Genomic DNA, 26246 nt, shown 5'->3' with positions numbered 1-26246 from the left:
AGTATAAATGCATAGATGTCGGCAGAGAGGGAAAGGTATACAAAGTGCAAAACAAACAAAAAAAAACAAAAAAAACCATAAATGTGACAACAGCAACAGAAGCGCGCTAGAAATCAGCGGAGATTATCAGCCCCCAGGAGTGACAGCTCTTTTTCCAGTAGTGTCAGCGAAGGAGTGCTTATACATGCATTTCCCTGCTTGAATATGTTGTAGGCCTCGATAATTTCCCTCGCAGTTTTTTCCTGATTTTCCTGGTTTTTTCCTGATTCATGTGGCACGGTTCTTTGGCAGGAACTCACTTCGTTATACTTCCTTTGCGAAGAGTGCGGTTCGAGATCTTTTCATTTATTTCTTCGCGATTTATGTTTTGAACTAATGTTGAAAATCTCATCTGCAGTCTAGCTACAAAGCTCGAGTCTGAGTGGTTTCGGTGTTTTCCTGATTAGTACAGTGTTTGTCAAAAGTAACCAGGCTGCACGTCTTTCTTCTCAGACACTATGCCAGCCCTCGATCTCTAAATCTCTGTATAGCAAGGATAACCCTTGTTCTCACCTTCAAATAACTTTTTGATCTTTAGGGAAGCCGTGAGGGCTCTACTATGCGAATGAGAAGCAAACCATGGAGCCTGGTTACTTTTGGCAAATACCGTACGTGTTCAGTACGTTACTTCACTCCATGTAAATCAGCCTCCGCCATTTTGAGCCTTAGAAGCATACACCCCGTATCATATAGGTGTGGCGGGTGACCTTGGGACATCCGGATCGATATCACTGGGGGTTTTCGCCACCAGACCGCCACAGCTTCCGTGAAGATAGCGGTCTCCGCCGAGGATCCGGAAAATTACGCCACCCGGCGTCAGCCACACGCGTGCAAAGGAAGCCGCAGTCGTCTTTACCGCCACCGACACGGAAAAGGCGACGTGGATTGTGTCCCCTCCTTGCCGCCGTGAGTACTACTGCCTCGATGGTCTTTCAACGTGGCAATCACTGCAACTATCATTCTCCCCTCTATAGCCAAACGGGCGAGTTGGTGGTACATATTGAAGGCAAACAGCGCAACGACGCAGACAGAGTGGGAGAAAACACAGGACAAGCGCTGACTCACAACTGAAATTTATTCAAGGAAAGCAGTACATTTTATAGAAAAAGTGGCCAACTTATCAGCTAGTACACAGACAAAACCCATGTTTCTACGTGGCATCGAGGTATTTGTCTGTGTACTAGCTGATAAGTTGGCCACTTTTTCTATAAAATGTACTGCTTTCCTTGATGGTTTCTGGTTGGTTTGGTTTCTGGGGTTTAACGTCCCAAAGCGACTAAGGCTATGAGAGACGCCGTAGTGGAGGGCTCAGGAAATTTGGACCACCTGGGGTTCTTTAACGTGCACTGACATTGCACAGTACACGGGCCTCTAGAATTTCTCCTCCAAAGAAATTCTAGCCGCCGCGGCCGGGATCGAACCCGCGTCTTTCGGGACAGCAGCCGAGCACAGTAACCGCTGGGCCACCGCGGCGGCACTGCTTTCCTTGAATAAATTTCAGTTGTGAGTCAGCGCTTGTCCTGTGTTTTCTTCTACTCTGTCTGCGTCGTTGCGCTGTTTGCTTTCAATATCATTCTCCATAACGCATGTTATACAGCTACCTAGAAAAAATTTTTATAGGAAAACACTTAGTATAAAACCAGAAAAAATCAGCTTGGTTAGAAAGAGAAAAAAATGCGAGAAAGTTTTGTTTTCGAGGCCATGTTCCGGTCCGACGAGCTTGAATTTTGTTAGTGAGGCAACAAGAGTGGAGTGAAATGCACAATGTCCTTGATCCCATGGACTTAAAGAGCATATTTCCAAATCTTGGTCAGAGAAGTATATAACTTTGAATTTTCCACATTGTGCATATTAGATTTAGCCGAACAGGAAATAAGCACTCCGTAAAGTCCACGTAGGGGTTTCAGGGTCTTGAATTCTGTCTGAAAGAAGAAATATAAAATGTGTGATTGCCGCGAAAAAAAAAAAAGCTTGCGGGATGATCGTGTTACAGTTAAATTACCCTTTGCATAAAATGTAGTACTGCGTTTCTTTATGCAGTGGGTACCGACTCTACGTTGTTTTTCAACGGAGCTCTTAAAGGACATTTATTCAAATAGGCTATCATCTACTCTAATAGGCTATCAATACAGAGCACTGTCATGCCAATTTTAGTGAGCGGACTAGCCGCCATTTTCTAGTGGCGTCAGAACTGCGTCAGATCAAAGCTCTTTGCAGCCAGGAGAATTTTCGCATAAATAAATAAAAAGGAGAAGAGAACACTTGCTGTTTTCACAAACACCACCTCTCCACTTTTTCTTGGAAAAAACAAAACAAAATGCGGCTATTCACTAAAACAGGATGAAATGACAAGACAGGGAACAGAGAGTGTAATATCGTCTAATCTGATCTTCCCCTGGCAATATTCACCACAAGTCGCTTGCAGAACGCCGTGAATATGTTGGGTATTTTTTCCGCTTGAATATTCTGTTAGGTCATGCGCAATCTCCGAAATTAATTGGATGCTATCATATAGAGCCCCCTTCAAGCACTGTCACGGAATCGCAGCGCAGGATTCAGTATAGTCAGAAAAACTTTACTCCTTCGTCAGTTTTCGTTTTTCGTAATTCTGTTTATAGTTTTTTTATTCTGCATCTTTCTTGCTTTCCCATGAGTGAGCCTAATATGCATGTACCCACACCTCTACCTGCTCCTAATCAATGCACACGTGACCGGAAGCTGCAAATTTTTTTTAAAATTTTCCTTGCCCACTACATTTCGTTCGTTTGTACCGCCTTATGCGTTTTCTCCGATTTTCGTACTGTCTGTGTAGCGAAAACCGTTTTTTAATACAACTTGTTATTCTTTCGATTGCTTCTATAGTTTACCGTTTCAAGAAATCAGTTCCCTGAGTAATGATTCCGGCCATAATGTGAATAGAATAGATCAAACAGATAGTAAGAACATCTTTCCATTAACGAGGCAGCAATATTCGCTAAAAACGTCAGCTCGTTTCAGCGAACTTCTGCCTATAACAAAGATATAGATCGAATGTTCTCAATCCACCACAAACTCTCACACTTCTGCTGTCCCCCGCAGTATTGCAAAACCCAGACCACAGCCCGTATGTACGAAGCAACCGTTTCTGCCTGCCGTACGGTCAGAGAGACTTTGCAATGAAACTGAGCAGCCAGTGCAGTGGCCTCATTCCTTCCTCACTTTGGGCGTGGACGACTAAATTGCCGCCCTTTGGACTCTCTCGCCTGTCAAGAAACGCCGCTGCTCACAGCTCGCCTGATCGCCTCTATCTGAAACACAATGCCGGCCTGACATGCGTTCGCAAATTACTGGTCCCTGGTTCGCTCCTCGCGTTCACAACGAAGGCGTCCGTCTGATGCACCGTGAACCCTTGCCGGAGCGTTCGCAACACGAGGAAAGTTTTCTTCGCTTTCCTCATCGCGAACGCGGGGGCTCGCTATGAGACAGTGAAAGAGGAGACTGATAGCCGAGCTCAGTGTACGGCTTCTGAACTTGACAGGAGAGAAGGTAACAGGAGACGAGGGCAGGCGGGCTAGGAGGCGGATTTACAAAGTGAACACTCAGACAGTGCAATAGCCGGAGAAGCCGCGAGAAAAGCTGGAAGAACATGACAAACACTTCCGACTTAGTCCTCGTTTTCCTCTTGGATTGAGTCGGAATGTCTCAATCGAAACCGACGCCCGCCCGTCTGCTTTGGATTTCGGTACTTATTGAACAACTCTCTGTTCTCGAAAGGAATCGGAACAGTAAATTGCGGCGTCGCTCATATGCTACAACGTTGGCTCGGCGCGTAAAATAAATAAATAAATAAATAAATAAATAAATCAATCAATCAATCAATCAATCAATCAATCAATCAATCAATCAATCAATCAATCAATCAATCAATCAATCAATCAATCAATCAACTAGCCAGTCGTTTAGTTAAGCAACTAGTCAGTCAGTTGATGCATAAATTGTTAAGTGAATAGTATGTAATTATTAATATTTTGAATATCCATAACTCGCACCACCTCTAGGGTCTTCGCAGTATGCTTCGCTATACTGCATGTATTTTCTGCTGGAACGTTGCGAAAGTTAGGTCTAGAGTAAGCCAGCGAAATGTTGTACGAGCACTCCGCCCTCGTACGTTTATAAAACGCAACTTTGGTGACTAAACTGAATTTCTTTCTTATTCATGGCGTATTCCATTCGATGCAACGAGACAATTTCTGATTTGCGTGTTAGGTATCAAGCTGCAATACCTTCTTCAGGTTGCGTGAAGAGAGCAATATTCTTTATTTTTTTCGATAATTTTGTGTTCGATGAACTTTTGATCTCGGGTGTACAGCGCTGTTTGCACGTAAAAGGTTCATGTTGGCCAGCGCCTATGATGCAGACAGCGGCTATCTGCATCGACAATGGACACTAAATGCTGCAGTCGATGAATCAGTCTTCTTGATGGAAGGGCTTCATGACCAGTCGCCGCCAGCTTAAACTCCTCGAGTGCTGAAAGTTGTTATGGGTCAGAGTATCGCCGCCATTCGACAGATGACGCAGCGTTGATTAGCTGCGCGTATTTCAGACCCTTCACTTCACGCTGGTTGCCGCAGAAAGGTTATGACGAGGACACAGAAACAAACAAACAAACAAACAGAAGTGGAGAAACAAACAGATGTTCCGTTCTCTCTCTTCGTCATAACCTTTTTACTGCAACCTCCGTGGAGTATGAAGCAACTATAGCTAAGCTGATCAGCCTTTTAACCTTCAGGCCCGTGGTTATGCTACACGTCCAGGCTTCTTTAACGTATTGGTTCTGGTGCGGTTTCATCTGAAGGACTACGGGCAGTGCTGGTAAAACCCTTCCTCGTTGCAAGGCATGGCTACCGACAACCACTTCCCTACCTAACCAAATGTCCGTATAAGGCCGCTCAATCATTTCTAGCTTCCTCGTTTTAAACGTGCTTCGATGCAATACCCCTGCCGGTTTCTTTAAAGCAGCACACTGGCGTTACGCCAAGGTCGGCGCGTCAGTGTGCGGGGAGGTATTGAGGGCGTGATGCCGGAAAGCGGCGGCCCGAACAGTTCGTGCTCCTCCTCCTTGTATCGTACCTGTGCTTCTCTCGTTCCTACTCGTCGTCGACCATCTGAGTCGGAGAGCGAGTCCCTAACGCGGAGGCTGAGGTCAGTTGGCGGTCGTCCGGTGACGTCAGGGACGACGCTTCATTCGAAATTCCGGCGGCACCACTTTCGCTCTTTTTTTTTTTCGCTCTCCTCCTCTCTCTCGTTATCGCAGGAAGAGGTCGGGTGGAGACGAGGAGGTGAGCTGTCCGGCCAGGCGGTGTCCGGTATCGAGCAGTCTATCGAGTTGTGCACCGCACCACATAGAACCCAGACTGTGCAGGGGGATCTGGCATCATGAAAAGCTGCGCTGTCTTACTACTTGTGACTTGCTGTGCCCTTCAGGGTGAGTCACTTCCGGTGCTGACGATCTTTGTTTTGTTTGATTCACTTCTTTGTGTTCACTCAAGCAATTTGATTAATGATAGACGAAGAGCAATACAATATTTGATGGATCAGAATAGCAGGCTACAGGATTGCTTGCCAAGGAAGGCGATTTTTTTTTATGCACGCAACATCAAACGCTCCAAGAATCATTAATTAAGTGACTTAGCTTGGGCCCGGTTTAAAAGTTAGGGGTTCTGCCTTGAGCCGACGTCAGTCATCCTCTTCTCTTTCTTCCCATAGTTCTTGACTCCAATCTTTATTTTAACGCCGCTCACTACATTGCAAATCCGACATACTCACCCGCTTCTCTTAACACCTTACTTCGCAAGGAAATATTCGTTCCAACACTTTTTTTCCCATTCAACTACCCGGTGTTTCAGTGACGACTTTCAGTTTTTTTCAAAGATAGTCTTTTTGCGGTAAAAATATGGCTTTTGCGGCATCGTACTGCAAGTGTTGGCGTACACCAGAAAACCGATGAATCGTTTTAAGTAGTAAGCTGGTTAAATAATTTTTAATAATTACCTTTTTGATTATTAGAGTTACGCACCTATTTGGAATTAAAAATTTGGAGCCGGCCTTTAGTAATATCCATATCAGTTTTTAGAATTTCGAAAACGCGGTTACCCTTGGCGCCGTGGGTCGACAAAATTTGGCTTTTTGACTAGTTAAGTGCACTGGAAAGGTTGCTTTGCCTGCATGTTTTTCGAAAGCGCATGTATTTTGGCACGATGTAGCAAGCTTTTACACATCTATAAGGTATCTCAGCTATTTCGTAGGCGACAGCAAACTCCTTAGTCACCGCGGGTGCTCGGATTCATTCAAAATGAAGGTACTATTTCACCTTTCAGTGCATGAAAAAGGTTTTGTATTCATAATATTGCAACAACAGATAGTCACTATCTCTCACACTGGTTTTTCAATGCTCCAAGCCCGTGCAAACTCATTCTTGGCTTGTAATTGTTTTTCGGTGGTTGTAAAGTGTAGTGAGGTGATATTAATCGCGTACTAAATTTTGTCCCGTCTGCTCTTTAGCATATATTTCCTCCTGTCGGTCATGTTTTGTACGCTGTAGCGACACTTTAAGTGGTTATATTTCTAATCCCACCCTACGTAATGTTCTGTCACCGATATGGTACTGAGTAGAATTGAAAAGGACCTAACGGAAGCAGCACGTTGCGCAGGACTATTGCTGTATCTCCATAGAATGGTTTTAAGGCTAAAGCATTTAATGCCTCATCGCTGTCGACAGAAGGCTGTCAGCAGAAGGTTGTCTGCAGAGGTGTCACGCTTTTTCTAGTCAGGCCAGAAAAAAGAATCTTCGTGCACGATGGGATTCGAACCACCATCCTTTCGTTCCGCAGCCGAGCGTGCTAATGGCTACGCTACTTCCTGCCAACTTACATTAAGTTCTCCTTGTCCAGGACGCTGGACAGTGTTTGCAGAAAGGCGTCGGATAAGACGGATGCCTCCCAAACGCCGTCCAGTGTCTCCAGCATTTAAGATTCCCAAACAATTGCGTACTTAATTCACATCTTAACCACACATCAGTGACACAAGCAGCAACACCGCGCTAAACGCTTTGCCTCACCGCACTTTAGGTCAATCAATCAATCAATCAATCAATCAATCAATCAATCAATCAATCAATCAATCAATCAATCAATCAATCAATCAATCAATCAATCAATCAATCAATCAATCAATCAATCAATCAATCAATCAATCAATCAATCAATCAATCAATCAATCAGCCTTTTATTTTCTCTATATTAGAGAAGGAGACAGGAATAAAAGCTCGGAAGCTTGACAGAGGTCCTGCCCCATTTTTTCCCGCTGGCATTGCAACAGACAAGCGGCAATAAATTCTGCGCTATACATTATAGCACAAAAGAAAATAACACACCTTGAAAAAAAAAAAGCAAAAAGTACCAACACGAAAATACATGCATCGTCATGACACAAACTTGTTCAGAAAAAATTTCTTAATAACAGTATTTGAATGCTGGAAAGGGTCAAACATTTCTTTGTTTAAGTTATTTAATAGCACTGGCAGCGTATACGAGATAGATTGTTGTGAGTAATATGCTCTAGGTGTAGGAACTAGCCACATTTCTTTATTTCTGGTTTGTGGAATATGGGTGTTTTTTCCAAGTTCTGCCAAATTACCAGCATAATTTTCATTGCTCTGCGAAGCACTTTTGAAACTCATTAAAAGTCTGTGTTCGTGTAAAGCTAAGACTGGCAGGATTTCATATTTTAAAAAGAGGTCACTCGTAGGGAAACAATACGGAACACCAGCAATGCACCTCACAGCTCTTTTTTGGACAAGATGTAACTTGGTCATGTTCGAGGTCAACAAAGTGCCCCCTGAATTTTTTTTCTTTTAACTTTTTAAGCTTCCTTAACTATTTTGAAAACTTTTTTGCATGCACATTACTGCAGGCGTTTCGGCCCAGGGTAAGCCGAGAGTGCAGCAGTCCACCGGAGATGAAAGGTCGGGCGGCAGCAGCAGAAACATGAAGCAGGAGAATACCACTGGACGGAGAGCAACGTCACCCGAAGGGCGCTCTGCATCGAGTCCCTTGCAAGTTGAAAGTTCCAAGCGACACGTTAATGTGCAGCCCCCTTTCGGTCTGAACTTCCCTTCCCAGGGAAGCCAGAATCGGGCTGACCGGGCCTTTACGCGAGACTTCGGCGGAGGATTCGGTCCGAATGGGAACGGCGGTGGATCCTTCGGCGTCGGCTTCGACCAGGATCGCGCCTTGTTACCAGGTCGTTATGGGCGTCTGGATCCTGGAGTCGACCAAGACTTCAACCTAGGACAAAACCCGGACCGATTTTCTGGTCAGTGAAAAAAAAATCTAACTATCGTTTATTAGGACAACTTAAGAACGATACACTTGCAGGTAAACCTTCTGTGCGGATATACAGTGTATGTCACCTAAGATTTCCGCAATATTTAAAAATGTGCTTTTTGAGTTAGAAGAGCGCTTTTTTTCTGAACAGCATTGTCAGCGGTGTAGTACATCGCAGCACAGCTACGTTATAACTAGCAGGCTGGTTAACTGGTGTTGAATAGCTAACTTGTAACTGGTCAAATGTTTAGGGGAATCCCCCAAGGTGGAGTAAATTTGTAATAAGGGAGCAATTACTCATTGGCATCCACCCAAGCACAACTTTCTCTGAAACTTCGCAGTTAAAGAAAAGTAACGGTTGAATTTTTCTTTAACTGCGAAGTTCCTGAGAAAGCTGTATAGCTTTCCTTTGTAGCCGTATGGCTGCGCTTGGGTGGATGCCAATGAGTAATTACTCCCTTATTACAAATTTACTCCACCTTGGGGGATTCCCCTAAACATTTCACCAACACTGTTCCCACTTCGAGTTATTGATCAATTCGCTCTCGCCCTACCATAAGCTTGCCGTCCCGGTTAGCTCAATTGGTAGAGCGACTGCTCCGGTGAAGCGGTGGTCCCGGGTTCGAACCCCGGACCAGGACGAATTTTTCTTTAACTGCGAAGTTCCTGAGAAAGCTTTATAGCTTTCCTTTGTAGCCGTATGGCTGCGCTTGGGTGGATTGCAATGAGTAATTACTCCCTTATAGCTAACTTTTAACTATTACTGTTACGCTGCTTAATTATTGAGAGGCGTGTAGCGCAGCCCAATCAATATTCACATCAGTTTTTGGAATTTCCAACTCACTTTTTACCTCGGCAATATGGTCCAAGAGATTCTGGCTTCACCGTGCCAAAATACACGGGCTTTCGAGAAGGTTGCAGGCAAAGCAACCTCTCCAGTGCACGTAACTCGTCAAAATAGGCAAAATTTATTGGACCAAAGCGCCGAAAGTAATCTCGTTTTTGAAATTCAAGAAACTAATAAAATTATAATTACGGTGGGCTACACGAGTCGCAATAATTAAGGAGTCTAAAAGTAACGGTTGAAAAGCTAATTATTCAATATAAGTGAACCAGCCTCGTAGTTAGCACATATTAGTTGTGCTCTGATGTACTTCACCTCTGACCACAAGACTGCTACGCCACGCAGGTCAGGGTCTGGTACCTTCAGTCGGGTCGGACGCGGACGGCACCTCCCCTCCCGTGCTGGGAGCCCTTCCCGGAGGCCCCCCCAGACCCGATGGCAGCAGCCGAGCCAAGGTACCTCCGATAAAGCTGGCGCCCGACCCAGATGTGGTCACCGTGGCCGACATCGAGAAGATCGGCGACGCCAAGCTGGAGCGCACCGTGCGCGGCTACTACGACAGCGGCGCCGACCGGGAGCAGACGCTGCGGGAGAACGTGCAGGCCTTCACGAGGTGCGCGCCGCGACCGGACTCAGCCCTGGTCGAGACTGCACGGTCGTTTTCAAGCATGCAACACAATTAGAAACGGCATATTACTCCCACAGACTTTTCGAAGCAAAGAACGATACGCCACTACTCTAGTTTCGGACAACTCAATCGAGCTCCTAGATTTCATTTCTGGGCATATAATTGTCTGGAAATGAAATCTAGGAGCACGATTGAGCTATCCGTCTCTGCCTTTCCGTTCATTTCTCTCTCTCTCTCATTTCGAGGCATATAATTGTTGTTCGTTATGCCGTTTCCCGTTTTAACGCCCGTGTTGTTGCGTGAATAGTTCGTTATGCCGTTTCGCGTTTTCCTTTCTTTTTTTTTTCGCAGAGAGCAGTAGGGTAACTTTTCGACGCCTCCTCCCCGGAAGTTCACTCTCTCCTAAGACGACCAGGAGCATGTCATGGCATAAAACAGATACATAGAACCCCCGCACTCCGGTCTGGGCATCTACTGCGGGTCAGGTCGATTAGGACAACATTGTCCTTGAACAGCAAATGGAAGCTGTAGAGTTTCTACTTACTGCCACGTCGTCATTTGAACAGTATACGGATTGCCTCGTCTACTTTTCTCTCTTATCGAAAAAAAAAAAACGTCTGAGTTAGCTACCTCCAGGGATGACATTACAGTGGCATATGTCCAATTTGTTGCAGATGCAAGCAGATTAGTGCTTCTTGCGTCTCCCGCCGCATCGTTGATTTGCAGTTGGCTGTCTCAAGGCGCACACACGACGCACGCACGCACGCACGCACACACGCACGCACGCGCGCACGCGCGCACACACACACACACACACACACACACACACACACACACACACACACACACACACACACACACACACACACACACACGCACGCACACGCACACGCACACGCACACACACACACACACACACACGCACACACACACACACACACACACGCGCGCGCACAAAGGACGAACGCAAGAAGGACAGTGGAGCAAGAGCCTTCCCATCAACAATACACGCTGTTCTAGCTAACAAAGCGACGACGCGCTCTACAATTATTTCAGTGCAGCATAGTTACAGGCAGTCGTCTGCCTGAGAAGGAGACGTCTAAAGACCATTCCCAGTCGTGGAATTTCACTGACTTGCCTTATTCGGCACCTATTGTTGAAGATTCGATTTGACTTTCAGTTTCTGTGCCAGCTTGATAACGCAGTTTATGCACTTTTTGTTTCTTCCATCAACATCCGTTGCCGTTGCTTTCTGTGATTGCAGGCTTCGCTTCCGGCCACGAGTTTTGGTGGATGTGTCGAAAACGAGCACATCGACCACCGTCCTGGGCAGGGAGATATCGATGCCGATAGGAATAGCGCCTTCGGCTATGCAGAAGCTCGCCCATCCGATAGGGGAAATTGGTACTGCCAAAGGTAAGCTGTCCTCTAACTGCGACACGAAAACAGCGCAAACTACACAAAGGACGCAGAAAGGGAAGACGAGACACAGGCGCTAACAACTGAAATTTTATTGCTCTGACACATCGGTTAATATACACAAGGTATCAAAAACAACAAGAAGGATGAAATAGACAATCGCAGCAGGAAACAAGCAGGGAATCATGAATGGCGAGCTGACGCAAGGAACCGAAATACTTTATCCATAAGGGCTATGGATGGGGTACTGACACAGCGGTCTTTTAGGCTTGCGATTTTTTTGGCTTCAGTTATTTCTCGCGTGATTTGGTCACTGCACCTGCTCAGCACGCTCGTGTCACTCCAGTGAGGAGTGCATTTAGAGTCGCGGCAATGAACACCCAGGTGGCCCGAGATTCGTGTGCTTACATTGTATTTGTGTTCTTACAGTCTTTTGTTGAGGCATCTGCCGGTTTGTCCTACGTAAGCATGACCACAGTACAAGGGAATTGAGTAGATTACGCCTTGATCGCAGGCAACAAACCGATCCCGATGATTGGTGGTGCAGCAAACGTAACTGCGACCCATCTGGTTTAAACGCTTGCACAGGCTTGACAGACGATCTGGGGCTGAAAATACGACATCTATCCCTACTTTATTCCCGATCTTTCTCAGGGAATGTGAAATACCGTGTCGGTAAGGAATCACGGCAATCTTCTTATCTCTGTCCCTTTGATGTGGTTCTTTTTTTGTCAACATGGCCTCGGCCACTGATGACAAGAGCGTGAGAGCGTAACCAGCCTGCACAAGTCGGCGCGTCTGGTTTAAAAAACTACCTTCAAGCTTACACAGCGTTCAGCTTTCAAGCTTAGACAGAGCGTTATACAGCCTCTTTCAGTGTAGCAATGTTAAGCAGATCTTCCGGTTTGTCGACGAGTATCTTGTCATCCTAGACTGCGAACATCAGGCCCTCCCATTCGAAGCGTCGAAGGTTCTTTGCAATTTTTCTAGAATACTGAGCCCTTTGATTGCCACCTACGAACTGCCTTCGAATAGTTTCTTACGTTTCTTTAGAATTAGGACTCTATTTTAACAACAATCATGTGTGCTGGGCATTTGAGCCTTGAGCCAAAAAACCCCTTCTGCCCTTTGATTCAGCCCACTCGAAGTTAGTTAAGCGCAGTATTGTTAACTCTTGCTTCCATAACGCCGTCAAAAAATCATGCAGTCATAAGCTTGAAGGTAGTTTTTTAAACCAGACGCGCCGACTTGTGCAGGCTGGTTACCCTCTCAAGCTCTTGTCATCAGTGGCCGAGGCCATGTTGACAAAAAAGGAACCACGTCAAAGGGACAGAGATAAGAAGATTGCCGTGATTCCTTACCGACACGGTATTTCACATTCCCTGAGAAAGATCGGGAATAAAGTAGGGATAGATGTCTTATTTTCAGCCTCATATCGTCTGTCAAGCCTGTGCAAGCGTGAAAACCAGATGGGTCGCAGTTACGTTTGCTGCACCACCAATCATCGGGATCGGTTTGTTGCCTGCGATCAAGGCGTAATCTACTCAATTCCCTTGTACTGTGGTCATGCTTACGTAGGACAAACCGGCAGATGCCTCAAGAAAAGACTGTAAGAACACAAATACAATGTAAGCACACGAATCTCGGGCCACCTGGGTGTTCATTGCCGCGACTCTAAATGCACTCCTCACTGGAGTGACACGAGCGTGCTGAGCAGGTGCAGTGACCAAATCACGCGAGAGATAATTGAAGCCAAAAAAATCGCAAGCCTAAAAGACCGCTGTGTCAGCAACACATCCATAGCCCTTATGGATAAAGAATTTTGTTTCCTTGCGTTAGCTCGGCATTCATGATTCCCTGCTTGTTTCCTGCTGCGATTGTCTCTTTCATGTCTTATCATTCTTGTTGTTTTTGATGCCTTGTGTATATTTACCGATGTGTCAGAGCAATAAAATTTCAGTTGTTAGCGCCTGTGTCTCGTCTCCCCTTTCTGCGCCCTTTGTGTAGTTTGCGCTGTTTTCGTGTCATGGAAAACCAACTAGCGCGTGATGTGTTCCTCTAACTGCGACTTTTCCTTGAAGAGTTTTTGCACTGTTCGCGCAGCTTGCGTGATAAAGCCGGTTAACATCTGAACAGGTTTTCTGGCCCGTCGGTACTGCGAGTAGCACGAGGTAATATGCAAGAAAGACAAACAATACAGCGGGGCTGAAGGCGTGAGATAAAGTGGGAATTTCATCGGTATTTTGAAAAATGGCCACGTATAAATCCTTCGGCGAAGTGTCTTTTGAGGCTGTACATACAGGTATGTAGCAAAGACAAAAACGTTACCGAAGTTACTAGATGTGGCCATTTTTCGAAATACCTTCTCTGAAACTTGAGCGTTTCAAACATGGTTGGAATAGAGCGAAAGACGATGGACAGAGAAATGGTGAGACAACACAGATATCTTTGTTCATCGTCTACTTTCCACTGTTTCTTTAATTCACTTGTGTGTGTTCATCATCACGAGCCATTTGTTGACTTTGCCGCGGTTTTGAGTCGCAAAGGTCAGGAAACTCTATTGCGAAGAGCGTCGACAATGGGTTTAAGACGGGCGTCTCTGGAGATTGCTTTATTAAGTGTGCAATGAACTATACTGACCTCGAGTGTGTTAACAGAGGTTCGACACCGAGAAAAAGTCCACAACGCAGAGCTGTGCTTCTACCTTCTCGGCTATGGCTGTTTCGCGATAATTCCCATTCCAATGGTGAAGGTTAGCGGAATTTACAAGCCAGTGCCAACAACTATGTGCGGACATTGCGAAGCATTACGACTGCGCTGCTAGAGAGTGCCGTGATCGCCTCTTTCCTTCGCGCGAAAATTTCGTTTCGTTGTCTTTGAGGATGTTGAAACATTTACACTAATTGAAGGAGGGCAGAAAGTTGGGCAAGTTGGTAAACATTCATGATGGGCTTGTCGTGTGTGTTTTTTCCTTTCTTCTCCGTCTTGTCACGCTTTGAAACCCATCATGGATACACTAATTGCTAAGGCTAGAAATGAGTTTAGGCGAGCAAGTCGCAGATAAAACGCATAAACATTGCTGAATTCCCTAAACTTTCTCCTTCGCATGCAGCATGGCCTGCTACTTTAAGACGGCACTGTCGCAGGATTTTTTCCCTGTATTTCTGTATAGTGAAAAATTATGACTTATCCACCATACACGACCAGTTTCTCCGACGCAATTCATATGCATCATGCTTTACGTGTATAGCGCCACAAGTATGCCAAATTATTCGGCAGACATTCGTCTCACTAGGCGAACAATTGCTTTTTAAAATATTCAAAAAAAAAAGAAAAATAACTTAACCAACAGCGTGTTTCTTCGCCTACTTGATTAATAAATGTGCGCAAGTGAAGCGTGACTGCGTGAAGGAAACATTGAAACGAGCTAATGTTGAGCTGTACGTGCCATTTCCAGAGGATAGAAACAAAAAAACTTTGGGTTTTCTTAATCCCATTCTTAAAGAAAATGCGATAGCATTTCCAAGTTCACCCACCGTCATATAATCCAAAGGGCCTTCTAAATTTTCGAAGTTTGCCTGGCCCCACAAAAGTGTATTAGGGTGAGTTACTGGGCATTCGTTGGTTGATTAAGAAGGATTAGTGGGTGGATTAAGGTAAAAGAGTGGATCGGATTAGTAAAGTGCCATATGAGAATTCAACAGAAAATAATCGAACATTCTAGTCCTCAGATTTTCAAAATTTCGATGCTGATGTCATCGCGACCCACTCGGCCAATCAGAGAATTTCGTTACGGAGAAATCACGTGGTTTTCGCAAGGCGACAACCTAAATGCTGTCTGTTTATTTATTTATTTATTTATTCAATAAACCCCTAAAGGCCCTCAATCGAGGGTATTACATAGGGGGGAGCATTGACACACACGTACGCAAAACAAGAATTAGCAAGCACCAAGGTGCAACACATAAATACAGAAAGCACATGTAGAAAACAAACAAAAGAAACAAACAAAAATCTGTAATATACATTGTAATTTACACGAAAAAAGAACAGATATTGCTTTAGAGGCTTAACATAACCGCAGGAACAAAACAAAATAACAACACAGCTGAATGCAGCATGTGGTACAATCAATGAGTAAAGCTAAACAGACATTTGGGTTAGAAGGTCCTGAAACTTGTTAATGTTCCTTTCTGAAGCGATGTCTGATGGTAGATTATTCCAGTCGGCTATAGTACGAGGTAAGAAAGAGTTCGCAAAAATCACGCTGAAATTGTTCTCCGGCTTTGATGGATTGCGACCACGAATTTCAGGATGTCATAAATTTTGCCTCGCGCAGCGGCCGAGGCGGCCGGTACGGTGATGATCCTGAGCACCCTAAGTACCACTTCTCTGGAAGACGTGCGGAGAAGCGCTCCCAACTGCCTCCTGTGGTACCAGCTCTACGTGTACCGCAACCGCTCGCTCACCGAGTCGCTGGTGAAGCGGGCTGCCAAGGCGGGATACTCGGCTCTGGTGCTGACCGTTGATGCTCCGGTGTTCGGGCTACGGATCGCCGACGTCAAGAACCGGTTCAGCCTGCCGCCTAACCTCACGTGAGTGGACTGACAAGGCCCACCTCAAACTGCCGCTAGAAGGCCAGCGACGAAGTTTTGCCAACTATTCTAACAGTCGCCACGTTCTTTAAAAACAATCCTAAATAAAGCGGATAGTGCTATTATCATCCTCTTACCTGCGAACACTAAGTTGAGAAAGTGATCTGATAAGTTATTTAGTTAGGATGTAAAAACCTATGTATAACTAAGTTCAAAGTTCAGTCTTGGACTCTTAGAAGGACGCAATTATAATATTTCATCACTGCCAGAATGAGAAGAAAGCAGCTCTACTAATGTAAAAAACGGCAGAAAACAACACATGGCACAGAATACGTATATATAACAGTAGCTTGGTTTGGGCTAGTTGGTAACAGTTTGGTAACAATACGTATATCGCTAGAGAAAATTAAAAAAAGAACCATAACAGCCACATGAAACATCACAGTCAAGGTATGAGAAATAAATATAGTAGTCTGTACGACGTCATTAACAAGTTTATTCAAATAATTATTATCGCCATCCTAATTTATTAATTAGCGCCAACACCGTCAACATTAATTACCGTCATAATCTTCTTTTCAAGAACGTGTCACCAATCACTTTCAATGCTAAATAGTTTCCCTTTTTTGTTCGCCCATTTCAATAAAATCCCACCCGTTATGTGACACCACCGAAAAGAGCGGGCCATTAAGGTAATAAACTGCGCAAAACTGATTAGTTTTGCAAAAAGAAGAGTATATAGTAAGCACAGTTACAAGAAGCAGAAAAGGCAGGTAATGTGAATGCATCGGCATGCTTAGCAGCGTACTTTTGTAGCGTAAAAAGAAATGATATACGTGACACGCATTTTGGAATGCAAATGATATACATGCGCATAGTTCTGCCTTTGTAAAAGAAAAAAAGTAAAAAAAATAGTTGCTAGACGGGTGATTTGGTGCAGAACATAAACATAAACACATTGGAACCAAGCTTCCGCAAACACACTCTTTCTCTTAGAGGAGGCGAACACCCCCATCCGAATGACCGAAACAGCCCTCGTGAATGTCTTATGTGTCCTCTCTTCTGTCCCTCGTCCATTTTTTGCGCTGACTTCTTCACAACTAACATCACAAAGCCATTACGGTTTCCGGTCTTGGTGACCTCAGACGATGGTTGACGAGCACCCTTCCTCGAATCTGCTAATAGTGCTATTCATCGCGAGCAGCGGAGAGGTCATCAAGTTTGTCCCGTAATTTCCTCATAGCTCCTTTAAGATATACGAAAGGCACAAGAATGTGCTGCGCGTATTTGCCCTCGCGGTAAGGTACAGACGTCTCTGCTATTCGAATTCCAAAACGTACACAAAGACTTGCGAAGAGGTCAAGAGTGCCATTTTCTGAACCTTGGTAAGTTCGCGTCTTCTCACCTCGCTCTAACGTTCGGGTCCTTGAATGACTACCTTTTTATGAATGGATAAACTTCCTAAGGTGGCGCCGCAACCCCAGTTTCCAAATATTTTCATGACTTTTAGTTTCTTTTTCAATGGCGGACTTTTCATGCACGCAACTGATCGCATAATCTTGCGATGCTAATTGCTGTAACTAAACTTGGTGTTTGCTGCAACATGACGAAAGTTGCGGCTGCACCATTAGCCCAAACTACTACTTCTACTACTGTTACTGCTACTACTGCAACTACGATAGCGTCTACTGGTACTAATAGTAATAATACTGTTTGCTTTGGTTGGTTTATGCGGTTTAACGTCCCAAAGCGACTAAGGCTATGAGAGACACCGTAGTGGAAGGCTCCGGAAATTTCGACCACCTGGGGTTCTTTAACGTGTACTGACATCGCACAGTACACGGGCCTGTTACATTCACAGCTGTTAGTACTACCGCTACTAATGCTATACATACTACTACTACCACTGCTAATACTATACAAACTACTACTACTACTATCACTGCTAATACTATACAAACTACTACTATTACTACCACTACTAATACTATATGTACTACTACTACTACTACCACTACTATACTATATGCGGCGCGCCGCGGTGGCTCAGTGGCTATGGTGCTCGGCTGCTGGCCCGAAAGACGCGGGTTCGATCCCGGCCGCGGCGGCTGAATTTCTTTGGAGGAGAAATTCGAGGCCCGTGTACTGTGCGATGTCAGTGCACGTTAAAAGAACCCCTGGTGGTCGAAATTTCCGGAGCCCTCCACTACGGCGTCTCTCTTAGCCTTAGTCGCTTTGGGACGTTAAACCCCATAAAAACAAAAAAAAACAAACTACTATACTATATACTGTCACGTTGTAGTGAAGGCAGTCCAGCGGTCAGTAGGACACCAACAAGACCTGGAAATGAAGCTCTTTATTTGGGCTGACTTGCGCCCGCAAAAGAACTGAATCACTCGGCGGCGGCGTAAGCAACAAACGTGCTCGTCAGTCGTCGAACTACGAATGCCCGCCGCTCGCGGCATCGCTCAATTTAAAGCCGGCTGGAAACTTCTAGATAACAGGTCAAGATCATCTACACTAATCTGGAAACACGTAGATGCAGCTCTTCATGGATGTGATCAATCGAGATTAATCCGGTCGCTTCTCGCGTCACGAACAAAAATGATAACACCCTTTCCTGCGACCTTGCGCGAACGAACGGACACTACAATGATACGTGGCAATACGACTACTACTACTACTACTACTACTACTACTACTACTACTACTACTACTACTACTACTACTACTACTACTACTACTACTACTACTATTGCTACTACAACTGCAACTACCACTACCACTACCGCTACTGCTGCTATGTAATACTGATACTAGTACATTTATTTACTGTTGCTTACTAAGTATTGAAAATTGGTTTTTGGGGAAAGGAAATGGCGCAGTAATTGTTTCACATCTCGGTGGACTACCGAACCACGCCGTAGGAGAAGGGAGTAAGGCGAGAGTGAAGCAAAAAAGAAAGAAAGAGGTGCCATTGTGGAGTTTCGACCACCTGGGGATCTTTAACGTGCACTGACATCGCACAGCACACGGACGCCTCTTGCGGCTCGCCTCCATCGAAACGCGGCCGCGGCGGCCGGGTTCGAACCCGGGAACTTCGGCTCAGTAGACGAGCGCCCTAACCAGTGAGCCACCGTGGCGGGTTTACTACTATACGCAGGCTGGCCAACCTGGAAGGCTCCCTGTCAAGCCTGTCCTCCATGTCCGGCTCGGGCCTCACCGAGTACACGAGCAAGCTGTTCAATCCGTCGGTCACGTGGGAGGACGTGCCCTGGCTGCGGAGCATCTCCGGCCTGCCCGTCGTCATCAAGGGCATCGTGACGCGTGAGTCAGCTTATCGGTTTCCCAATCTCGCCGCCGCCACTTCCTTGTTGTGTCTGCGTCCTGATATTTCTCTTTTTTGTGAGTGCTCTGCTTTTATATCTTTTTTCTCCTTTTGGCACTTACCACGACTTGGGTTTTATGCGGAGCAAGAATCGATAATTACCGCATTTTATCTTTTCCGGCGTAGCTGAAGCTGCAGTGTACGCACAAACCTACGGGGCCGCGGCCGTTTTGGTATCCAACCATGGAGGTCGTCAACTTGACGGAGCTCCAGCCACGGTGAGTGTCCGCAGATTATGATCCGTCTAGAGCGCTGTTTCACACAGTGGTTACACCTCTGTACAAAAAATGACCTCATAACTCTTGAAAATATTGGTTTTAGAAGAAATAACGTCGAAATACTAAATTTCATTCTGATATCGAGAAGTTTCGCTTCATTGCCATCTTAATAAAAGCGAAATGACTTCAAACTTACAAATTTAAAGCGAAATGACTTTGAACTTGCAGCGGTCTATAGCTCACGGCCAATTAAGCGTCACATATGTAAAGCCACGCCATTCTGTACCTGGAGCTATCTTGTTAGCATTGTAGAATAAGCACGATAAGCAAAGTATATGGCGCACATTATATGCAAACATTCCTTATAGCACGGGAAAAATGTTCGAAGACGTTATCCCTCCCAGCATGATCTGTAAATATAAGCACCTAATTTCTGTTAGTTCCTAAATCAGGACGGTGCCATTCTGTATATGACCTGCTGGGAGATTATACTACAAACAGCAGATACGATACGTCCATTCTCTGGCAGTCAAAGAATCATTATTGCGCAACTCGCTGCTGGGTGCAAATATTTAGGACTACAGGACAGTTTAAAACAATGTTTACTTAAAGTTGGTGCGTATGGGCTGCCTGTCGAGTAGACAGAACTGTTCGGTTCATGATCGACTTATGTACTTGTGCAGCTAAGCACGCTACATATACCTGTAGGATTAACAGACTCCAGTAGTCACCAAGCATTCATAAGTGTGTGAATCTTTGTAAATTAGCACTCACATATATAAGGTTATTTTGCGCGCAGAGTTTGCCACGATTGGCCAAGTAAGCCAATCAAGTGCCCATCATACGCAACCAGCAGTTTGTGCATTCAGTCCTTAACGTTGACGTTGTGGTCCTCGCTATCTGCCGCGTCGCATCTCTCCATGATAATGCTTCATCGAGGTCAGAAGCAACGTATACGAGATTTGAAATCATATGATACCGACCGTTTCTTAAAACCTCTTGACAAACAAAAAAGGATGGTCAGGAAATTAGGTTATAAGGGCCGGGCTAAATGCAGCTTAGTGGTGGGGGCATTTGTTTTGCAGCAGACGTCTGATGGCGCTGATACGGCCATACCCCTTTCTAGCCCAGTAACCCACAGGTCTGAACGAGACAAAGAAAAAAAATGAGGGGATTGCACTTAAATGTGCTTAAGAGCGGCAGTGCGAAAGCCTTTCTCTGTCCTCTCTTTACTCCCTTCTTTTTCTTTTCTGGTCATTACTATTTATTTAATTTTTTATTTTTTTATTTTTGGATTGTGTTACTTTCTTTCATTGTCGTTTTTTGTTCCGATTTCATTTCTTTTCATTTTTTTTTAAATATTGACTGAAAAGACAAGTTCAGTGAATGTATGCATTGTTATGGGGCTAGTGCTGTATTTGGCTATGGATCTGTCTTGTCGGACGAACGCCGCTGACGAGCCGAGAAGTGCTTTCGCATTAAAATATAAAGATAAAAAAGCAGACGAAAGCTTTATACCGCCGGGTTGACGACGCTGATGACGATGAGAAAAGAATTCAGAAATAAAGTTACTCTTCGTATAAAAGGAACAAATAATCGCATTGCATGCACTTTAATCATTGACATGGAAGTGCAAAATACGTCTGAGGCTGATGCACATAATGCATTAGTGTTTTATGCATCGCCTGAAATCGTTCGCGCATCGAGCCGAAGCTCAAAGCCCAGAGCACACACACGTCTTTGCAGATCGAAGCCCTGCCGGAGATCGTGGCAGCCACCCGGGGCCGCATCGAGGTCTACATGGACGGCGGTGTGCGGAGCGGCGCCGACGCGGTGAAGGCCTTGAGTCTGGGAGCGCGGGCGGTGTTCGTGGGAAGGCCTGCCCTGTGGGGACTTGCGTACAACGTGAGCGGTCTTACGCCTATCCCTCTGCGCGAATGATTGGCATTGTTTAGAAGTTAATATGTAATCCCGCTTCATTAAGTCATTAGATGCTCACATCTGCCTCGCCTAGTCAAGAGCGACGAAATGGGGGTTTCTTTCGATTGATGTTTTCTTTTTACCTTGCTTAATTCTCTTCGTCCCTTTAAGCGACAGACCTCAGCAACGAAAATTTGGGATTTAATAGGCATTTATTTAAGGCGCCATCATAATGATTACTCCCATAGTTTGGCTGTTATTGGCTGTCAAAATGCACGAATTTTTTTTTTTTTTTTTAGCGCAATAAACGCCCCTGTTCTTATGGCCCGCAGTCTAACGATGATAAGAGAGTGTGCTAGCAGGCGTCTTGTTTAAAGCAACAGCTACTAAGAACTCGTTCCTGAATTTCGTGCCATAGTAGCTGTAGCAGAAGTGGTAGTATGTCGTAGTAGTCGTAGTCGACGCAACCGGTGGGTACGTTGCCATGGAAACAACTCGAGGTGTGGTTACCATGAAAGGAGGACGGCATGACCTGAGTAGAGGAATACGTAACCTTAAGGTGGTTACCACCAGAACCGTCGAGAAGGTATTTACCAAGGAATGAGGAGGATATCGCAAGAGTGGAGGAATCTCGAGCCGGAGGATGGTTACCGTGGAAGTAGGATGGCATAGCAAGAGCGGAAAAAGGCGCAACCGGTGGGTGGTTGCCGTGGGAACAGACTGGAGGGTAGCTACCCTGGAAGGAGGAGGAGGGCTGCTGTGGAAAGAGGAAGATATGGCGACAGGTATCGAGGCGTAACCGGAGAGTGATTACCACGAGAACTGTATGTGGATAGACATCGAGAACTGCATTTGGCTATACATCTCTCTTGGTCAAATGTTTTTTATTGATTCTGTGTTTCGCCGCACACTTTTTTATCTCCTTGATCTTTTTTTTTTTCAGGGCACGGAGGGCGTCGCAAGGATGCTGGAAATACTGCGGTCCGAACTCGAGCGCACCATAGCGCTCCTGGGTGAGTGACTTTCCCCATGCAAACGGTTAATACATAGAGAGGGAATGAAGAACGCAGTTGATTCGTTTCATTCTCGAATTTCCATCCAGGTGTGCCGGACTCAACTAAGCTGACTCCGAGGTACGTCGTACGCGAGGAGTACTACTCTCAACTCAACTGGAGAAACTTTCCACGTCAAGAACTGTGAAGTGGCGCACAAGAAAGAAGCTGCCTGCACATCCTCTGTCTCATGAAAAACTCTCCATTGGAATGGATGCCATCAAACTTTCCTGTGTCGAAAGACAGTGCGCTGTTCCCAAGACCACAAGACTGTTGCAGAAGCGCCGGTACCGGGTTTAAGGGGCCGCAGATGGAATCGCGGCTCCGATTCAAGGCCATGTTAAGAGCTTGCTAGATACTTGAATTCCTAAAGAACTTAACACAGAAAACAATAGAGCGCGCGAATAATAAACGCACGTTAGCATCTACCTGGATAAGAAGTCTATAAGCAGTGCGCTAAAAAAATGTATTGCACGCACCAGAATAGCGGTTAAAATGATTTTAAAAAGGAAACAAGTACAGCCACCGGGGACATGTGTTTCTATTAAAGGCCACCACGACACTTTCAGGTCACGGAAGACTTGTTTATGCGCCGTTTTCTTGTTTTGAGCGTACATTTTCCTCCTGGTTAACGATGGAAGCAGCAATGAAGTGAACACAGAGAGTTGCCGCCATTGTTGATATTTTTTTTTAACCAAGACGAGCAGCATTGGCAAATGACTGTGCAGTACATGAATAGTCTGGTTCGCTGGGACATTTTTTGTTTGGCTAACCAGATGACAGTGAAGAACAGACGATGCCAGTAACAGCAACTCACATGGTGAAAGTTCGCGGACTCTGAGAAATTCGTAATCACTGAAAACGTATTAAAGCGTATTAAACTCTTCAATTATCCTGCGCACAGCCCTCATCTAACCACGGCTAATGTAATTCCAGCCGAAGGTCCGGAAAAAAGACTCCTTGTAGGTGGCGCCACAAAGTGTAGGGAGCAGAAAAGCGTTGTCTGGCATTTACTTGCCCGGAGCCTCGTACTCTCAAGATAAAGATAGAAACCGAAAAAAAACTTAAGCGAATGAGTTTGCTTGCGCGTATGTGCTACAGCTATGCTTCAAATCTGGTGCCCATGTCATGCATCCATTCGTTCATCTAGAGCAAGCAAGTTTTGATGTCTGTCATTTCATCCGGAAGTGTGCGCCTTCAGAGGTAAAAATTTAAGAGTTGTTTATTTAACGCATCCAAAATTATACATCCTGACTTGCGTAAGCGAATTGTACTTGTTCACTCATCATGCAAAATATATGTTGCTGTTCGCAGAAGAACAATAGGGCGCATCTTGCGTTCCTCCTCCATCGAAACACGGCCGCGGCGGCCGTGTTTCGATGGAGGCGAAAACGCAAGATGCGCCCGTGTGCTGTGCGATGTCAGTGCACGCTAAAGATCCCCAGGTGGTCGAAATTATTCCGGAGACCTCCACTACGGCACCTCTTTCTTCCTTTCTTCAATCACTCCCTCCTTTACTCCTTCCTTATGGCTCGGTTCCGGTGTCCTCAGGCATACGTGAGCATTTTTTTTATTTGGTATGTGGGGTAAATATCTTAAGGTGGCACACGGGCTATTACCGGTCCTCTTAAGGGGGTGGTCTCCAACTAAATTCCACCACCTGGGTTTCTCTAACGTGCAATGGCATCGCATAGCACAGAGGCAGTTCTGCATTTCCCTCCATAGAAATGCGGCTTCCGCATTTGGGATTCAATCTCACGACCTTTAGTTCAACAAGCGCAGTGTCGAAGCCACTGAGCCACCGCGGGAGTTGTGCAAACAAGGAAGTACATTGTGGTTAAGATATTATACTCAAGTACATCATGCTCAAAAACCCTAGCTTGACGCCCACTGCAGGGCAAAGGCCTCTCCCATGTCTCTCCAATTAACCCTGTCCTTCGCCAGCTGCGGCTACCGTATCCTCGCAAACTTCTTACTCTCATCCTCCCACCTCACTTTCTGCCGCTCACTGCTATTCTTGCTTTCTCTTGGAATCCACTCCGTTACCCTTAAGGACCAGCGGTTATCTTGCCTTCGCATTACATTCCCATGCCTGTTTCTTGTTCTTGATTTCAACGATGGCGTCAATATTCCGCGTTTGTTTCCAGACCCACTAGGCACTCTTCCTGTTCTTAATGCTGCAATTATCATTTTCCATTCGATAGTTCGCTGCGTTGTCCTCAATTTAAGCTGAATCCTCTTCGTTAGCCTTCCCGTTTCTGCTTTCAGCTGCGGATTTTGTGCGATGAAAAGAAACAAGATTTCTTATCTCCCTGTCCGCTCTCAATTATTCCTCGAGCATCGCTTTGCAGTCGTAAAGACGCAAAATTCAACGGCGCTGTGATTCTGACCGATTACACATATGCAAAACGGGCTTCCAAGCAAACAAGTACTAACTGTTGTCCAGCGGCCCCAAGAAATGTATAGTCAGTCTCGTCATCGAGAGCAGAAGTGAGAAATGAATCACACAAAAAGCGTAACACATTCTACTGCCCCCTATACATGCAGCTGGACTCGGCTATTCACCATGTCCATTGGTTGCTGAGCTCGCCGCCGCCCTTACCCACTTCTGTACTTCGAACAGGGAAGCGCGCACGGCCTTTCTGGCTGCTTTCGACGTTTCATTAGTGGTCACCATCGACCACTTTTTTACCAGCCGAAAGGATGCCATTAAGTTGGAATGTCCAAGCGCAAAACTAACGGAAGAAAGATGATTGATCTGGTTTATTGGGGTTTAACGTCCCAAATCAACTCAGGCTATGAGGGACGCCGTAGTGAAGGGCTCCGGAAATCTCGACCACCCGGGGTTCTTTAACCTGCACTGACATCGCGCAGTAAACGGGCCTCTAAAATTTCGCCTTCATCGAAATTCTGGTCAGCAGCCGAGCGCCTTAACCAATGAGCCACCACGGCGGGGCGGAAGAAAGATGAAGGCGACAAAACGGGGCTGTAGCGCCAGAGGCTGTAAATTTGAATACACAACTACTCTCCGGGCGTTAGACAGCGGTGACAGCTGGGTGTTCTAAGGAAAAGGGAAATGAACCGTTCTTTATGGAACTGTTCTTTCCATTTTCCATTTTATTTGGCCGTAACGCCAATGTGACGAAAGCAACAGCAGATGGGAAAGCAAACGGCCAATCAGAAAATGCCGGTCAGACCGCGGCCCTGCTGCTGTCCAGCCAATTCGTCGCCAAAACGACGCCGAATTTCTTTGCTGGAACAAGGTTAGCGGCGATAAAGCTCGGCAGACATGTAAAACGTGCCGTCGTTCTCTTTCATTTGTGGGTGTCGGCACCAGTCCGCCAGTACAACATGGGCTCGAGACCGCTTTATGCAAGAAGGTGTCATCGAGGACATGCTGCTTCTCTAACGCCGTGTGTCAATGGCAGTAGCTACCAATGGAAGAAGACCAGATGGAATTTAAAGGAAATCGATTGTTGTAGAATACGGCCACCGCTCTGTTTTGAAACGGCTCTGGTTCGAATTCTGCTCCGGGCTCAAGTTTTCTTTTTGCTGCATACAATTCGGACGGATAAGTTTGGAAGCTTTAGGATAGGTTTGCCTTTGTGTTCAGCCTCTGGTTCGTCTTCACGTACGGCCTCACGTTCTGCGCAGTTTTCGTACGATGTTCGACTGAATTTAGGCGAGAGTGCGAACTAAAAACATTTCATCCCTGAAAAGCATGAATGTACGGGGATGATTTTATGGGGTTTAACATCCCAAAGCGACTCAGGCTATGAG

General features: G+C 45.6%; 1 protein-coding gene across 2 annotated transcripts; it reads left to right on the top strand.

Annotated features, from left to right (window-relative positions):
- Window positions 1-850: 850 nt before the first annotated feature.
- On the top strand, window positions 851-22996 carry LOC149348828 (uncharacterized). 2 transcript variants are annotated; one of them, XM_089588387.1, is made up of 11 exons: window positions 851-945; window positions 5333-5503; window positions 7990-8391; window positions 9592-9859; window positions 11139-11290; window positions 15633-15888; window positions 19052-19215; window positions 19403-19494; window positions 21241-21399; window positions 22358-22427; window positions 22517-22996. In XM_089588387.1, exons 2-11 carry the CDS (start codon window positions 5455-5457, stop codon window positions 22612-22614), a joined length of 1710 nt encoding a protein of 569 aa, XP_089444513.1. In that variant the 5' UTR covers window positions 851-945; window positions 5333-5454; the 3' UTR covers window positions 22615-22996. The 2 variants fall into 2 exon arrangements, with proteins under 2 accessions (XP_089444513.1, XP_089444512.1); XM_089588386.1 differs by lacking the exon at window positions 851-945 and having other exon boundaries at window positions 4961-5503.
- Window positions 22997-26246: the final 3250 nt, after the last annotated feature.

This window comes from Amblyomma mixtum, chromosome 4 (assembly GCF_055824585.1).
Source record: "Amblyomma mixtum isolate Tamu chromosome 4, ASM5582458v1, whole genome shotgun sequence".
In the NCBI taxonomy this organism is placed as follows: domain Eukaryota; kingdom Metazoa; phylum Arthropoda; class Arachnida; order Ixodida; family Ixodidae; genus Amblyomma; species Amblyomma mixtum.
This window is presented reverse-complemented; position numbering and strand designations above follow the sequence as displayed.